This window comes from Nelumbo nucifera, chromosome 5 (assembly GCF_055504915.1).
Source record: "Nelumbo nucifera cultivar China Antique chromosome 5, China Antique-T2T, whole genome shotgun sequence".
In the NCBI taxonomy this organism is placed as follows: domain Eukaryota; kingdom Viridiplantae; phylum Streptophyta; class Magnoliopsida; order Proteales; family Nelumbonaceae; genus Nelumbo; species Nelumbo nucifera.
The window spans coordinates 34276449-34293414 of record NC_142653.1 but is presented as its reverse complement, the minus strand read 5'-3'; the positions used below and the strand labels follow the sequence as shown (position 1 = coordinate 34293414).

At 36.2% G+C, this 16966-nt stretch overlaps 1 protein-coding gene and 1 pseudogene across 3 annotated transcripts; one reads left to right on the top strand and one right to left on the bottom strand.

The window, feature by feature from the left end:
- Positions 1 to 5455: 5455 nt before the first annotated feature.
- LOC104599873 (vacuolar iron transporter homolog 4 pseudogene) lies at positions 5456 to 6535 on the top strand (annotated as a pseudogene). Its single transcript, XR_016076561.1, has one exon. The product of XR_016076561.1 is annotated as a vacuolar iron transporter homolog 4 pseudogene (transcript).
- A 1176-nt stretch (positions 6536 to 7711) lies between these two features.
- Positions 7712 to 12327, bottom strand: LOC104599874 (autophagy-related protein 13b-like). Of its 2 annotated transcripts, XM_088887056.1 has the most exons (4): positions 12079 to 12323; positions 10356 to 11934; positions 10145 to 10263; positions 7712 to 8232 (listed from the first exon to the last, which is right to left on the bottom strand). In XM_088887056.1, the coding sequence occupies exons 2-4, from the start codon at positions 11745 to 11747 to the stop codon at positions 7803 to 7805; spliced, it is 1941 nt and encodes a 646-aa protein (XP_088743182.1). In that variant the 5' UTR covers positions 11748 to 11934; positions 12079 to 12323; the 3' UTR covers positions 7712 to 7802. The 2 variants fall into 2 exon arrangements, with proteins under 2 accessions (XP_088743182.1, XP_010260921.1); XM_010262619.3 differs by having other exon boundaries at positions 10145 to 10260; positions 10356 to 12327.
- Positions 12328 to 16966: the final 4639 nt, after the last annotated feature.

Genomic DNA, 16966 nt, shown 5'->3' with positions numbered 1-16966 from the left:
TCCATTAATAATTTATAAAATATATAATCTAAACTTAAAATATATAAAATCTATTAAAATTTCTAAGATACATATCATATGCAAATTCATAATTTCTAACTTTTAAAATGATTATTCCATTATTAATTATATTTTTATTCCTATAATTTTCAAATTAAAAATCTTTTTTTTGGTATAAATGTAGATTAGTAGATTTGATAGATTCAATTTAAGATTATATTCTTGAATATTTTGTAAACAATGGTTTTATTTTCTTAATAATAAATATGATTTTATGTAATGTGTGTGTGTATATCATGTACAAATTTATAAATTTTAAGTACTAAAATAATTATTCCCTTATTAATATTATATTTTTATAATTTTTTGAGATTCAAATGATATTTTGATATAAATGTGGATTTGATATATTATTTATTTCTATTATTTTATAAAATAATGATTTTAAATATTACTATTTTAATTTTTAGTTAAAGCTAACCGTAATATGTATTATTTATTTGAATTGCATTTAAGTAATAAAGAAATAAAACTTTTATTCATTTATTAATGACCACAAAAGATGGAATGGCATAGTGGCTTATAGGTGAAGATGTTAGGCTCTCTTTTGCTTCTTGACACGGGTTTGAATCCTTGTGACTCTTTTTTTCAGTAGAAGAGCACATGCATGCGCCGCGCGTTCACACGCATAGCGTATCATACTATATTGGTCCGTATCGATGTGTAACAACCGATACAGTACATATCGATACACGCCCGTATCGGCCCGATACGCATGACTGGTAGGATACATCTCTAGTCGTAGCGTATCCCATACCAGAGACACTAACGATACCTATATGATACGCCCTGCATTGGACCGTATCGTATCGATATTTCAATCCTTGATTGTAGGTTTTTCAAGTAGTCGAGGTGCTGAGCCGAGATCTCCCTCAATGACCGAGGTGCCAAGCTGAGGTGGCACCCTATGTAAACATTTGATTAGGCTCATGAGACTTTTGATTGCAGGTCTCCCAAGTAGCTGAGGTGCCAAGACAAGGTGTCCCTCAATAGCCGAGGTCTCCCTCACCTGCTAAAGTGTCGAGTTGAGGTTTCCCTAGTAGGCGGGGTGTCGAGCTAAGGTCTCCCTTAGTTGACGAGGTGCCAAACTAAGGTCTCCCTCAGTTGTCGAAGTGTTGAGCCGAGGTCTCCCTAGTGGTCGAGGTGTTGTCTAGCTCGAGCTCGATTCGAATTAGAGACTTGAGCTCAAGCTCGGAAGTTCGAGCTTGACTACCTTTGATTGTAGGTCCCCTAGCAACTAAGATGTCGAGTTGAGGTCTCCCTTAGTTGGAGAGAGAGTGGCATTCTTGTAATTTATAAGGAAAGAGAGAGATGACAGGAGAGAGAGAGACATTCTTGTAATTTATAAGGAGAGAGAGAGTTGATAGGAGAGAGTGGCATTCTTGTAATTTGTAAGAAAAAAGAGGGAGAGAGTTGGTAAGAGAGAGTGGCATTCTTGTAATTTGAATGGAAAAAAGCAAGAGAGAGAGTGTGTGTGACATTCTTGTAATTTGTAAGACAAAGAGAGAGTGGTATTCTTATAATTTGAAAGAAAAAAAAGCAAGAGAGAGATAGAGTTGGTAGGAGAGTGGCATTCTTGTAATTTGAAAGAAATAAAAGCAAGAGAGAGAGAGAGTTGGTAGGAGAGAGTGGCATTCTTGTAAATTGAAAGGAAAAAAGCAAAATTTACTATTAGATTCCATTTCTTGCCTTCTTAGGCCTTCTTTCGTACATATTCTAACTTAATGTATTTACTAGCGGAGGGGGCCCTGCGTTGTAGGGGCTCGCTCATAAACTATCAAGCTCGAGCTCGATTCAAATTAGAGAATTAAGAGCTCGAGCTCGGCTCGAGTTAAAAGCTCGAAAGTTCGTGCTCGGCTACCTTTGATTGCAGGTTTCTCAAACAGTCGAGGTTCTGAGCCGAGGTCTCCCTCAATTGCCGATGTGCCAAATCGAGATCTCCCTCAGCTATTGAAGTGTCGAGTTGAGGTTTTCCTATCAGGCAAGGTGTCGATCTAAGGTCTCCCTTAGTTGACAAGGTGCCAAGATGAGGTCTCCCTCAATGACCGAGGTGCTGAGTCGAGGTCTCCCTCAATGGTCGAGGTGTCGTCTAGCTCGAGCTCGATTCGAATTAGAGACTTTAGCTTGAGCTCAGAAGTTCAATCTCGGCTCGTCTCAAACTCGACTGCCTTTGGTTGTAGGTTCCCTAACAGCCAAGATGCCGAGCTGAGGTCTCCCTCAGTTGGAGAGAGAGTGGCATTCTTGTAATTTATAAGGAGAGAAAGAGAGAGAGATAGCATTCTTGTAATTTGTAAGAAAGAAAGAGAGAGTTGGTAGGAGAGAGTGGCATTCTTGTAATTTAAAAGAAAAAAAAAGCAAGAGAGAGAGAGATAGAGAGAGAGAGTTGGTAGGAGAGAGTGGCATTCTTATAATGTGAAAAAAAAAGAAAAAACAAAAGAGAGAGAGAGTTCGTAGAGAGTGGCATTCTTATAATTTCTAAGAAAAAAGACAAAAAAATACTATTAGATTCCATTTCCATCATCCTCAGGCCTTCTTAGGTACTCATTTCAGCTTAATATATTTATATAGATATAGATATTGATATTTTAGTTCACATAATAGCATATAATACATGCATATCGAAAGAAGAGTGTAAATATATGTATAGCCCACCACCTTGGGTGAGGTCTTTGTTTGGTGATGGTCACTCTTGTAATTTTGTTTTGAATCAATAAGTAATTAATAGTTTTCTAAAAAAATAGAGAACCAAACAACTGCTTGCTTTTAACATCTGGGTCTGGTTTGACATAATGCAATAACTTAATTAGCTAGGTTGTAGCAACTCCCCCATTCCTTGCTCTTTAGCCTTTACAATAGGGCTGCTGAAAATAATATCCATTAACCAAGACTTAGAACTCAAATTCCACTAAGGGTAATCCAAATTTGATCTGTTTATATATATTCCCAATGCACACATGCAGGTTGTAGCACCTGCATGGAATCCAAGGCAAGTATGTATGTTTACGGGAAAGATTCATAAATTCAAGTTTGAATTAATTTTCAATCAAATTTATTACGAAATATAATAGGGCCAGGTAAAAGACTTGAACCTCCCTTGACATTATTGATAAATACTAAAACCTCCCTTGTCCAATATTAATGCACTAATTGGAATTAAAACTAGATATACCCAGTTGGATCTGACCCATTATTGCAACCCTACTTTACAATAAAATAAAACCTAGAGACTATGACTAAGACTATAAGCCCCAACTCTGGTGACCCTTAGAGATTGACATGCATCAATTCCCATTCTGCTCCATCCGCCTCCAACGATGAGGTCCAGCTCAGTATCAATTAATATATAAAAGCAAGGCCAACCAACAATGGTCAATGGGTTTGAGTAGAGAAATGAGTAATGAGAGGATGAGATGAGATTACACCACATACATATTATTGATTGAATTAGAAAATGTATGCCTGGTGGCATTCACGTGGAATCTACACTCCCTCCCCCTCCCATTAACTGATGTGGTGAATGGTGATGTTGATCGCCTTCACAATTTCCCTGCCCCCTCACTAGCCATGAGTGCTCTTCCATATCAGCAATCCATCTTCCTTCAGAAAATAAAAGTAATATGGTTAGCTACTTTAGCTTATGAATGATAAGTTGTTGGTGAGTTACAATGGAAAGCCATGAAAGGAAACAAGAAACTGATGAGAAAAGCTCAGTAACGGCTTCTTATTTCTTATTCTCCTTTTGCCACAATAACATTAAAGTGGATCTAATGGGTTCAGCTGCACTCATTCTTCAGAGTTCAGACGAGATGCATTCTCTCTGTTGTAACTGTTAATAGACGAGATGCACTCATCTATCTTGTCTTCTTCTTCTTCATAAGATTAATCCTGTTATCTTATCCATTCTTTCTCGGCTGAGATATGTAGTATAGCCTTTCTTAAGTCTGAAGAAAAAGTTCAAAAAAACTGTAATTAGCTCATGACTAAGGATTGGTCGATTTCCTAGATTTGTGTATAGTTTGCATACAAATGGGTTTAAAACTTGGTGAGAACCCAAAACATGTTTCTATGCTAATGAGCCCTTCATACAAGAAATGAGTTTAAACAATAGAAAAGAGCATACCAACTTGCTCGAAATTGTTTGTTTTGTTTTTCCATTCTTTTCTGTATCGACTTCTTTAATCAGAAAGCAATTAATAGGAGAATAGAGGTGAAAGGTACCCCTACTGATGCATATTAATATATGTAGATACTTTATATTTTCTTTATTAAAGAATGTACTTTTGGATAAAAAAAAGTAGGATTAATTATATCAACTTAAACTAGTGTTGTGAAGAGCCCTTTCACAAATAACTTCATTTACACAATAGCTCTTAAATATCTGATCGGCTTGAGAAGGGGACTGTGTTAGATGGGCCCCACTGAAAATACGTGGGGTGGGTCTGAAAATGCCATTATATTAGATCAATTGAAAATAATGGACTTTTTAGTAATTCATATGATTTAGACTTCAGTGCTGATATATATAGTTGCACTATATCATTTCATCTATTAGATTAATCTTCACAGCACTTTCCACAATACTCTTATAAAATATGCAATATTGGCAAATCAAGTCTTAAATCTCTTATCCTTCCTTGTGAGTTTTTCTCGATTGGTGGTTTTATCCTACCAACTTTTGGTTTCCTCTTGGGGAGTGTTAAGACAATCACTTTCATTACCAAAGGTTGGAGACCCAAGGCTTATATGATAACCCGACCCATTACGCAACTAAACCGTCAACTTATGAGATGACCCATTACGCAAGGTTGGGCACCCAAGGCTTCTTAACAGTTTTATCAGTTATCACATTATTAAAAGGCAAAAGATGAGGTCCATGGACCTTGACCATGACTACTCATAATTTGCCACATGGCCCCATCTTCAACCACTGGAACCCATCATTCAATGGGTGCCATCTTAAACACTTCAGATTGAAACAAAATCGATCGCAACCACTGAAAGGCTCACAAAATGAAGTAGTAATGGAGCCCCAAACCCAATACAGCCCCCCTTCACCGACAGAGCGGAAAACCAAATGGCCCAAATCTTCAAAAGGAAATTAAGGCTGAATTTTTTCGTTGTAGTGGTTCTTGGTTTTGGTTCTTCAAATTGATGAAACCTTCTAGATGGGTTTATAATCAAGGTTTAGGACACAGATTATACAGAACATGATTGCTTGAATTAATTTCCTGCTTGTAAACTAAACTAAGGTGATAAGGTGATATACAACTAAGCAATGCACAAAACGTAACAAAAATCCATTTTAAATGTCACATCGATTGTGCATTTGTGCCCATTACTGTTACAGCACAGTAGAGCATTTTCCTCGTTCTCTCTATAAATACCCTCCTTTAGGGAGTGTGCCTTCCACACGCCTACGCCTTCATCTCTTCTATATCTGTTATATATTTTCGTTGCTCTCTGCTCTCTTTCCTTCATGGCAGCATGCGCAGTTGGTGAAAATCGTAACGAAGCATCCCTCAACAAGCAAGCCAAAATGGCGGTTCCCCATTACGACGTCGAGCAACAAACAAGCCAGAAGCTTGAGAAGGATGATTTAGACTACTCTCAGAGAGCACAGTGGCTTCGAGCTGCAGTCCTCGGAGCCAACGATGGGCTGGTGTCCACAGCATCACTGATGATGGGAGTAGGAGCGGTGAGACACGACATCAAGGCTATGATACTAACTGGGTTTTCCGGATTGATTGCCGGAGCCTGTAGCATGGCAATTGGGGAGTTTGTTTCTGTTTACTCTCAGCTCGACATAGAGATGGCTCAGATAAAGAGAATGAAGGAGAGTGTCAACAATGGAGATCAGGAAGAGAGGACGACAGAGCGCTTGCCGAACCCCATCCAGGCAGCTGCAGCATCAGCGTTTGCGTTTTCGGTTGGAGCATTGGTTCCACTCCTGGCGGCATTGTTTGTAAGGGAGTATAAGGTGAGGTTGGGTGTGGTGAGTGCAGCTGCTAGCTTGGCGCTGTTGGTGTTTGGAGGAGTTGGAGCAGTGTTGGGGAGAGCACCAGTTGTGAGGTCGTGTCTGAGGGTATTGATTGGGGGATGGCTAGCCATGGCTATTACTTTTGGATTAACCAAATTAATTGGATCTAGTGGTCTGTAGAAGCCTACAATTAAGGTGTTTATTTCCTTCTTTTGTTGTTGTGTTGTTTGTTGTCAGATACGTTAACATTAATGGAGGGTTGAAGGAGGTTCACTTGATGATCATGGATTTGGAGGAGGATTCGTGTCCCTTTTTATGAGCAGAAGTGGTTTTTTTTTTTTTTTCTTTTTGATCTTTTCCTTTCTCTGTTTTTTTTTTGTTTATAAAACAGCCATGCTTTGTTTCCTTGTAGACCTTTTCTAAAGTATGCTTTGTTAGGACTTGGACGTCTAAGTGAAACGTCGTCAGAGTACAAATAATAAATATTTGGAGCTTGTGTTATATTTTCATGTTTTGATTCGATTACGGATAGCCACATCTGCCACCTTTAAACGCAGAATCCGCAGATAGTAAGGCTGTGTGTGGTTTGAAGGAAAAAGTAGGGAAAGGAAAAGAAAGATAGGGAAACGGAAAAATAGGTTTTCTCACTTTTCCCTTCCTTTCCCTAACTTTTCTTCAAACCAAACATAATCTAAGGTGATGGAGAGAGAGAGAGATGAATTCTACTCTATTCCTACTCAACCAACCCGACTCTGGTAACCTTTGGCATGATTGGTTTCCGAGAGCCTAGGGTTTGGAAATAGATTCTGATATCATTTTTTTTTTGATAAATGATAGATTCTCATATCTTTCTGGGCAAACAGGCAAACAACCAAAACAAATTTTGCGTGTGGATCACTACATTATATACTTTACCTCATATATCAACCAATCACTGTGAGGCTCTGAGGCATATTTTATACTATCAAAAGCTCAGTTTGGTAAGAGTACAAATACAAATATGTACAGTTAAAATACATACAAAATAATACAAAATATAAGGTTTTGCACTCTACATATTTGTATTTGTACTCCTTCCAAACAGAGCCTAATACTCAGACTTGGGAAGAGTACAAATACAAATATCTTCAGTGCAAATACAAGGTTTAGAAATGCCTTATACAAGGTTTTGTATTTGTGCTCTTCCCAAACTGAGCCTAAGTTAAATTTCAATCTAGACGGCCGAGGTCCATTCCATTACACCCATTCTTGAATCTTGATTCATGTGGGTTGGATTGGTCAGGGGAAAAAGAGCCAGTTCCATCCAACTATGACTGTGGATTTGTGGATTTATAGAATCAAGGAAATAAACAAGGTTCAAAGTTTCAATACAGAGTTGTACACTATAACTTCTACCCCACTATGTTTAACATTTAAACATGTAGAATTTACCTAAAAGGAATTTAAGCACCACAAATACCTAGTTCAGGGGCATGAGATGAAGAAAAATCTTCCTTCTTATTTGTGCCATAATGTGGATGAAATGAGCCCTCTAACTGAGTTGTGATTAAACCATCAACTATGAGAAGTGCTTTACATAATAGGTAATAAAAAAATTAACAAATTGGACATGAGCTCCGCTGTATGCATGACTATACATTTTTAATTATATGCAGAAAAGGCAAAAATTATATGGAGAAAAGATTATCTGCCATTTGGTGTGCCTGCAAGAACATCTGAAACAGAACACCATGCATAATTACAGGGTTTCAATGGCAAGAAAAGCTCAGAATCCCTTTGCGCCTCTGCTCACAGGTTGTGCACCAGGAGCATCATTGGCCAATGTCAGGGACCTGATACCTTGTCTAAGCAGCAATTCTTTGATCTCTCTATAACTCTGAAGCTCTTTCAATGCATCAGCAGCTGTCTTGGATACAAGAAGCCTAGATGGAGTGAAACCTGGACAGGAGGCAGCATTCTGAACCTCTCTAACTTCCAAGTTTGAGGTCTCCTTGGCATTCCTGGTGCTTTTTCTCTGGTTTTGAGGCTTGGGGACATGTTGCAACTTGAATGAGGTAGGATGACGATGGAGAGATGGTGCTGTCTTTAGCATGTTTACAAGAGAACCTAAAATAGCCTCTTGGGACTTCCTGATTGGGAGTTCACCAGGCTCAAGCAGCTCACTAAGAAGCCTTTTTCCATCAAAAGACTCAGATCTGTAAGAAAATAAACAATATTATTAGAATAGCACAGTTGAACATTTAGGAAGGAGGAGATGTTGGTGTCACGCAATTTAACACAAACCTCAGGAAGTAAGAACAGATAAAAATTTTGTCATTTTAATAGCATTATTAACATATTCTTCTATTTTTTTCCTTTGTGTAGAACGTATAATACTACATCTAATACTGGAAAATGGTGCAACATTTAAGAATGCAACATGTAAATCAACTGAACGGTTTAACATAATATCACTGCCACTTGGTCAGTTCAGATAATTGCATGTAATATATAGATGGCCTGACAAGCTCATCCAAGCCATTACATGAGACTCGGGTTAATTCAGAGTAGGGTTACTAGCTCGCAAATGCAACAGTGGAAATAGGTCTGAATTGGTTCAAAATCCAAACAGTCATAAGTAAACAAGGAACTTTACAGTATCACAACCAACAAAAACTGTGAAAGAATTCAGAATAAAGTACATAATTTTAATATCGGATAAGGTCTAGTGAAGAGCATACAGTCAATATCCAATTGATTAATTCAGGTGCTACTAGTTATTCAGTCTTCATATTTTTTTATTAGGTATTCCTTTACAAATTCCCAGAAATTAAATAAGAGCAAGAAGAAAAAGAGCTCTTAAAGCATACATCTTTTTAACATAATAATCTAATGCCCATTAAAAGAAACAAGAAATTGAAAAAGAACAGAAAGAAAACAGAAAAGTAAATAAGATCTACATCAATTTTTAAATATGAAAGCAATTTTGGTTTTCCTTAATGAAGGCTGAGTTTGTAAACAATGATTGCAACATTTTTGCTAAATTGAAAATATCATCTTAGTTATCTGGCATAAAAAAAATCCTAGTTTTTCAATATCCAAGTCAATAGTTCTAAATTTATCATCCATGAGCCACATCAACTTTACATCCACTTTTAACACAATTCCATGCCGTTTCAAATAACATACCACAGCTACATGGGGTCGGCTACTTTAGCACAACTCTGCCAGTGTGATCTTGTCTTACACTGACGGTCCAAGCCAGGATAAAGGAGGGTTGCATCAGGTCTGCAGCCAGCACTAAAACTTTTTGCTAAACTCTCATGCCATCCCAAGCACTAGCTCAACAAGTTGAATCATAAATAAATTACACAATTGTTATGTTCGAGAGCTTTTTTTTATTTAATCAAAATAAACAGAGGACAAACATTCCATTTATCAATCGTCCGGCTTTACCAAGAAGATAGCAAATGGTTCCTACAATAAACTCTTCCTGAAGTCTCAAAATTACAGTCATAGAAAGTAACTTCTGGTAAATATTGTGTTTCTTACAATGAATCTGTAGGGATAAAAGTGATGAAGACCAAATGAAAAGATGAGTCATTAAGGTTTAGGATGAATTAGTGATGTTTGGTAATTCAGTGCTGTTTGGTAATTCAGTAAATTGTGGTGGTCTGTGATCTCTCTCTCACTCAATCTTTTTTTCTTTTTTTTTTAAATGGATAATAAAAATAAGGAATGGTTCTAATACTACATTACCAACAATTCTAGAAGGATCAGGATTGCCAACAAAGATCAGCACAGTTTGAGTCCTTGGATCTTTGAAAACCAAGTTTACTTTACTTCTCACATCCTATGGGGATCACACTATTGAATTGTTAGCTTTTTCATTATGTCGTCCTTTCATGTTTTGAGAATTGCTAATAGCATGGAGAATTATTTAGCTAGGCAAGGAATCATTAGCAATCCCTATCAGTAGCAACTCTATTCTCTATTGCATTTAATTCACTAAAAAATTATTAACAGTCCAGTTATCAACACAGACCCGAAGGAACATGAAGTAAAACAATAAAAGAAAATGCCATGTATTGATGTAAAACAACAATCAATAGTTATTCAATGATGTACCTGGTATGTGGACCCATTATAGCATTATCATTATCATCAACAGCAAATGGACAGGAAAAATCAGAACCATTGAACTCATCCTGGAAAGACAATCTGCTGGATCTCCCAGAATAGACCTTCTAAAGGCATACAAACACAAATTATGCAAACTGGTGACTTATGTAAATGAATATGAAGAGTGTGATAAAAAGAATAATTACCAAAATACTACCTTCAGAGCTGTTATGCATGTCTGAATATCTCCAGACCTCACTGGAGTTTTAACATTATCAATCTGTGAGCAACCAGGCATTGTGCCTTTTGAGGAAGGAGATAGAGGCAACATATGACTGTCGGATAATGTGTTTTCAACAATCTTAACTGCAGGTACGCCGGCTGGAGCACTTTCACGGGGCAAAAGAGCCTTTAATTGATAAACATCAGGTACATTGGTTGGTGGAGATGGAGGGGAGAGAGACAATGTAGATGATGACAAATACTCTTTGAAACTTCTGTTCTTCTTATGAACCACCAAACTTGTATTGCTCGAATGATGTGATGGGTTTGCAGGTTGATGGTGATTGGTACTCACACCAGAAGGAATAACACAAGAACCAGAGTTTGTTGGTGAGGGCAACAATGAAGATGCAGAGGCTCCATAATGATCACAACTCCAACTGTGCCTCCTAGAACATGGAGAGGAAGAAGGCGAACCTTGAGACACCAATCCTGCCGAAGGAAGAGAAGAAAACCTTTTAAGAGGATTTGTTGTTGGGTTCCCCACATAATCTGGTATGAGCTTTGGGGAAATTGGGATTGAGGGTTCAGAGTTAATATCCAACAGTGTTGGATAATACAGCACAGAAGTACAAAGCCTGCCACCATTAGTATCTATTGGCATGAACCCAAGTTGCTGCATATCGGCCTCCTCTGTTCGTGTAAAAGGCTCAACAAATGAACGAACACTTTGTTCAAGGCTAAATGTGTGAAATTGGCCTGAAGAACTGAGTTCTTTGAAGAGTTTGTATGCAGGTAATAGCCTCAGAGTCAGATATAAAGACCTTAACAATATAATGGATTTCTTATACAACGAATGAGTGCTAGTACTACCCGCCCTCTTGCTCCATGCACTTGAATCCTTATTCATCCGACTCTCGTACTGCACGATCCACCTCTCTATGATTCTTTCTCTCTTCCCTTCCGACCCAAATTCTTCCTGCCCAGGATTCCGACAATACGGAAGCCGCTCTTTGAAAGAGTGGTTCCTCGTCAGACACCTCATTGGGGAACATCGAATAGGATCCCAGCCCATCGGTCTCTGGACGAGAATCACATCGACCACCATTGGTTCCAGATTGCTCTGGCGCCGGAGGTCAATGTTCTCTAAAGCCGACGGGCAAGCCCGGAGTGCTAAGTTGAACCATTTATCTCTGGGCTTGACAGTTGAAGATGAAGACGGAGACGAAGATGGTGACAAGAGAGCCTGCTTACCACTGCAATACCGGGAGGAAATAGAAGGAGACCTTGACTCCAGTATTATGTGGAGACTCTTTGTGAAGAACTCGTTAATTATCTGCTCGATTTTTTCTGATTCGGAGTGACAATTGCTCTGAGAAGAAGCCATAACACTCACACTCTAACCCCCTCTCTAAACAAAAAATTTAATCAATGTAAAGCCATTGTAATTTGTAAACTCGAAACTCAATGACCCTTCCATAACTGTGAAATAGAAAACTTCAGAATCCATTTAAAAATCCACCGTCGCCGCAACAGAGGATTCAATCGTCGTCAGGCAAATTGTAACTTGTAAGCTAACAAAAACAGAAAAAAGAAGCCTTTTGAACTGAAGAGAGAATTAAAACATGCAAAATTCATCGAAACGAATATAAAAAAGAAACTGGGTGACAAAAAAAAAAATCAGAAAGATAGAAATCTGAATGACAGCAAGCACTAACTTTATACGGTTCCTTCATTGTTGGAAAATCTGGAAGGAAAGTAGGAGAAACCCGTTAAGAATGGAGAGGATCCCGATTGTTGGGTGGGGGTCCAAACTCCTAAGGCTTGAGAACAGAAGAAGAAGAAGATGAATAGGTCACGCCTTCTGCGTAACTTCCTAGTCAGTCAAGGAAGCAGAGAAAAACAAAAGACGAAGCATCAACTAAGGTGGAGAAAACAGTATTGAATTGAATGTCGTTGAAGTTGCAAATATGGATAGTTAAATGGGTTTTAGGAAATTAATTGGGCTGACGAGGCCCAATCTGTGCTTGAGGTATTGCAAATTGGGCCTGGCTTAAGATGTACACAGCTTACCATTTATGTAGGGGTGAATTATAGATGGTTAGGGTTTGGAGGAAAAGTTTCCAAACCTCAAACCAACTTTGGGTGAGACTTTGATCTGAATAGTGTTACTAGGTCCCCACTTATCGTTTATTCTTTTAGGTTTCGTGGGGCCACACAATGGGGTAGTCTATCTTTGCTAGGGGTGTAACTCCGGTTGGTTCGAGTTAGCTTTTGAATTTTTTTCTTTGAGTTGGGCCCATTCAAATTTTGACAAAAGCCCAACACGAGCCCATTCAAATTGCACCGGCAAGTCTTGTGGTTAGCAGATCTTGTCCAACCCCAACCCTCCACCTCACAGTTATAAAGGCTTGAGTATCAGATGTTGAGAAATAATAGATGCCCAACTGTAGGTTAGTTGGACATAAATCCAAATAAATTCCGCCCAACCTCGTATAATGAAAAAGTAATTGGGCCATTGAAGATGGGCTGGAACTTCCAAGTCACAAGAGAGGCGTAAACGGTAAACAGATGGAGAAGCGTGCCTACAAGGAATGCAAATCCTACAGTAACAAGGCAGATGGTGCATGCGTGTGGGAGTTCGCTTTCTTTTCTTTGGAAGTTTTTGTTTGAGCTGCATCAATTCTCATCCGATGATTAAGCCACCTTTGCTTTTTTAATAACATTAGTGGAGAAGCACGGGTAAAAATGAATGAAAAAATAATAGATAAAACTATAACTAAATTTATTAAATTTATTAATGTAAATTAAGTATGACAAAGAAAATACAATTTGAAATGAAAATATCGATTTGACTCTAAGTTGGGAAGAACTTGGATTTAGGCTATTAGAAAGTGGTTTGATTGATGTTTGACAATTTATGATTATTTCTTTGCTATTATTTTCTCATCTGTTTGTATATATGTTATTTACTATTTTTCATGCCCTTTTTTGTATTGTCTTAAATTGGTACTTTTCACTACTTCATCAGAAAATATAAAGTGGGGTGTGTCGACACGATTTTGCAGGTTGTCTATGCTTTTACAGGCTGTGTCATGCCAACACGTGGTCTTGGGTGGGTCATTCCCTACCTGAAACTCTTCAAAGGTTAGGCTTGCAACACAAGCCCAAGCAGGCTCAGCCATAGGCCAGGGTGTGAGAGGCATGATTTAAAAAAAAAATTTGAAAAAGATAATGAAAAGTTAAATAAATTAAAAAAATAGACAAGAAATTGAAAAAATCTTAAAATTTTATTCTATATGAATTTTGATGTATACAATTGTTTATATATGACATTAAAAAAAATTATGATATAATTTGCATAAAGTAGTATATATATATATATATATATATATATATAATAGATAGATAATTTGTTCTATATCGTGTTGACGCACAAGCCTCAAAACCCAAGCCCAACACAACTCGGAGGTATGGAGTGGCCCAATTGCTACAGTGATTGGGTTATATTGGGTATAACCCACTTTATAGTTTCACATTTATGAGAGATCAAACATTAGAATAGAAAAAAATGATGAAGGTAAAAATGAAAGGATGCAACTTTGATTGATAGTGAGTATGTTAATGGTTAGTATTCATTTTTATTGGAAAAAAAACTTTGTTTCATAGTGTACATCCCATTTAATGATAGGTTAAATAAATATTGGAATAACAAAAAAAATAGAGGGTAAAAAGGGATCATGATTCAGTTTGATCCTATTTTATCAGATTTGGATATCTTCATTATGGATTTTCGGATCTGATTAAAAACTGAATCAGATTCGGATCACCCCTATCCGATTCAAAAGGATCCAATTTTTTGTTTATATTATATTTTATAAATTTTTATATTATTTATTTTTACTAGAAAACATGTATATATGATGAAAATAGTTGAAAAATACTTTCATTTTATTGTTTTTCTTTATATAAATTGTTATATTTTCTTTTTTAATAACTTATCAAATTTGGAGCTAAATCAATATTAGTGAGATCTGGTCGAATTGGATTGGACCTATAATTTATCAGATTGGATTTAGATATACCCTTATTTGAATCCGACCCGATTCATTTGCATCCCTATAAAAAGGGAAAGTGTAATAAGGATTTTTGACAAAATATTGTTACCACATCTTCATTTTTATTATAGAAATTATAGAAATATATAATGGTTATAGAGAAATTAGGGTATAATGGCTAAGGAAGGACAATAATGGAAATATAAAATATTGTATATAATATTGTAAAATACAATTGGAATAACAATGACTAAAGGGGGGTAATAATGGAAATAGATAATCGATTACACATCTACCATTCTCATTTTAATAGAAATAAATAAAAATATCCTATCTTTATTCCTCACTTGAATTGCTATGTCATAAAAATCAGGATATAATGACTAGGGGCAATAGTGAAAATAGAAAATTCAAGGTCTTTTGACGATAACCATTTTCATTTTTATAAATGGTACAGATATTTTGGGGTGGGGATGAGTAGGATGTGGTATTAGGTTAAATTTAATCATTTCCGACTTGCATAGGAAAGTATATTATTATTATTATTATTATTTATTTATTTATTTTATTATTATTATTATTTTGTAAATATGAACTTTATGTATTAGGTGTTGAATTTAATAATCTTTTGAATTTTATGTGAAGGATAATTGATAGTTTATGTGTTTCATATGTATTAATCAAATAATTGAAATTTTTGTTGTTTGTTCATGCTTTTTTTACTTATTTATTGCTTATATACAACAAGAAATAATAGGAAATTAGATGTAGGTTTTAAACCCAAGACATCCTACCACTAAATGTGCGGTGGGAAGGATCAGAGAGGGTTTTGCATTTTCATGTGTAGGGAGGGTTTGGATTCTCAAAATCCATCCCACTACGGGTTTTGGAGCAGGTATAGGTTGGGAGGTTTAGGGAGGCAGGTATGGTCTATAATTTACAAAACCCTCCCCGAACTTGCCCCATTGCCGTCCTTAATGGCCAAATCCTTATTGTTCTATTTTTTGTGAGTCCCTACCAAAAAAAAAAAAAAAAAGACAATAAAGGCTTACACCAATTATTCGTTGAAACGGAAACCCCAAAGAAACCCATGCCAATGCTAGCCAAATTAGGAATAGCAAGTGGCCTGGTCTAGGGCAGGGAACCCAGTCCCTCTATGCTTCTCTGTGAAATAAAAGACTAGTATCACTGTCAACAACTCTCAAGGCTGAAAAGAGGTGGAAGCAAACCTTCAAAGTTTTGGATCTTATTATTCATCATCATTGTCTATGCCTTATCCCAAGTATATGGGGTCGGCTATATGAATTCCATTTCACCAATCCCTTCTATTTTAAAGTCATCTCAACTATTAAATTATTAGTGCATAAATCATTTCTTACTACTTCCATCATTGTCCATTTTGGTCTACCTTTGAACTTTTTTAGCCACTTTAACATATAACTAATCACTTATTTTAACTGGTGCAATTGATGGTCTTCTATACATGTGCCCAAGCCATCTTAATCTGCTCTTTCTCATTTTATCACCTATTGGATCCTATTATTATGATTTTTTTTGTGCATCAGTTTCTAAAAAAAACAAGGTCCCTAATGAATGGATAGCATGAGACTCATATAGAAATTTTGATGTGCATGGTTATCATACCAAAGAAACCAGGGGTACAACTTGAGCTTTCTGCCAGGGTTGACCTTATCATGGACCAACCTAAATTTGGGCCAACAAGGTCGACCTTATCATGGACCAACCTAAATTTGGATGGTCCATGTCAGCATGTCTCTCCTTTGAGAGAAGCTATTTATCTTTTTTCTCCATTTTTTGCATTTTTCCTATTTTCTTTTGTTTTAAAAATATAAAAAAGTAATCATTACCTATTTTGATTAGATTAATAAAGTTGCACAATATTAAAAAGAGAGGGGGAGAGGGAGGGAGGGAGTAGTAATACAACATAATAAAGTAAAATATTAATAAGTCAAATAATATTAATAGGTTGAGGTTATACAATCAAACATAAAACAACAAAAAGTATTAGTTTAAAAATCCACTAAACCTCCACTTAAAACTAATAAATATTAACAAAACTTAGTAAAAATTAAAAACACTAATAAAAATCAAAATTAATAAAAAATAAATAATTAAAATATATTTTTAATATATTATTTTTATTTTATTAGATAACTTTGTATTAATATATTTTAATTAATTAATTAATAATTTTTATGAGTTGAGACCTTTATTGTGCATAGTTCCCATACTACACAAGAGACTTATACAAAATAGAAGACCCATTAAAAATGATATAAAAATAAAAAATTAATGAAATTTTAAAATGTAGAACCCATTTTATCATATATACGAAGAAAACAAGCTAAACGGGTCTGTATAGAAACCCGTAACATGTGATACACCACATACAGTAGTAGTAGTAGTAGTAGTAGTAGCAGTAGTAGTACACAAGAGACTTATTGTAGTAGTAGTAGTAGTAGTAGTAGTAGTAGTAGTAGTAGCAGTAGTAGTAGTAGTAGTAGTAGTAGTAGTAGTAGTAGTAGTA

Bases quoted from the DNA above. Each gene is read 5' to 3' on its own strand.
- LOC104599874 (XM_088887056.1), bottom strand. From the start codon at position 11,747: ATGGCTTCTTCTCAGAGCAATTGTCACTCCGAATCAGAAAAAATCGAG. The intron at 10,264-10,355 runs GTAGTATTTTGG...GTATGCCTTTAG, and splicing joins CATGCATAACAGCTCTGAAG to AAGGTCTATTCTGGGAGATC. The intron at 8,233-10,144 runs GTACATCATTGA...ATTTTCTTACAG, and splicing joins ATAATGGGTCCACATACCAG to ATCTGAGTCTTTTGATGGAA.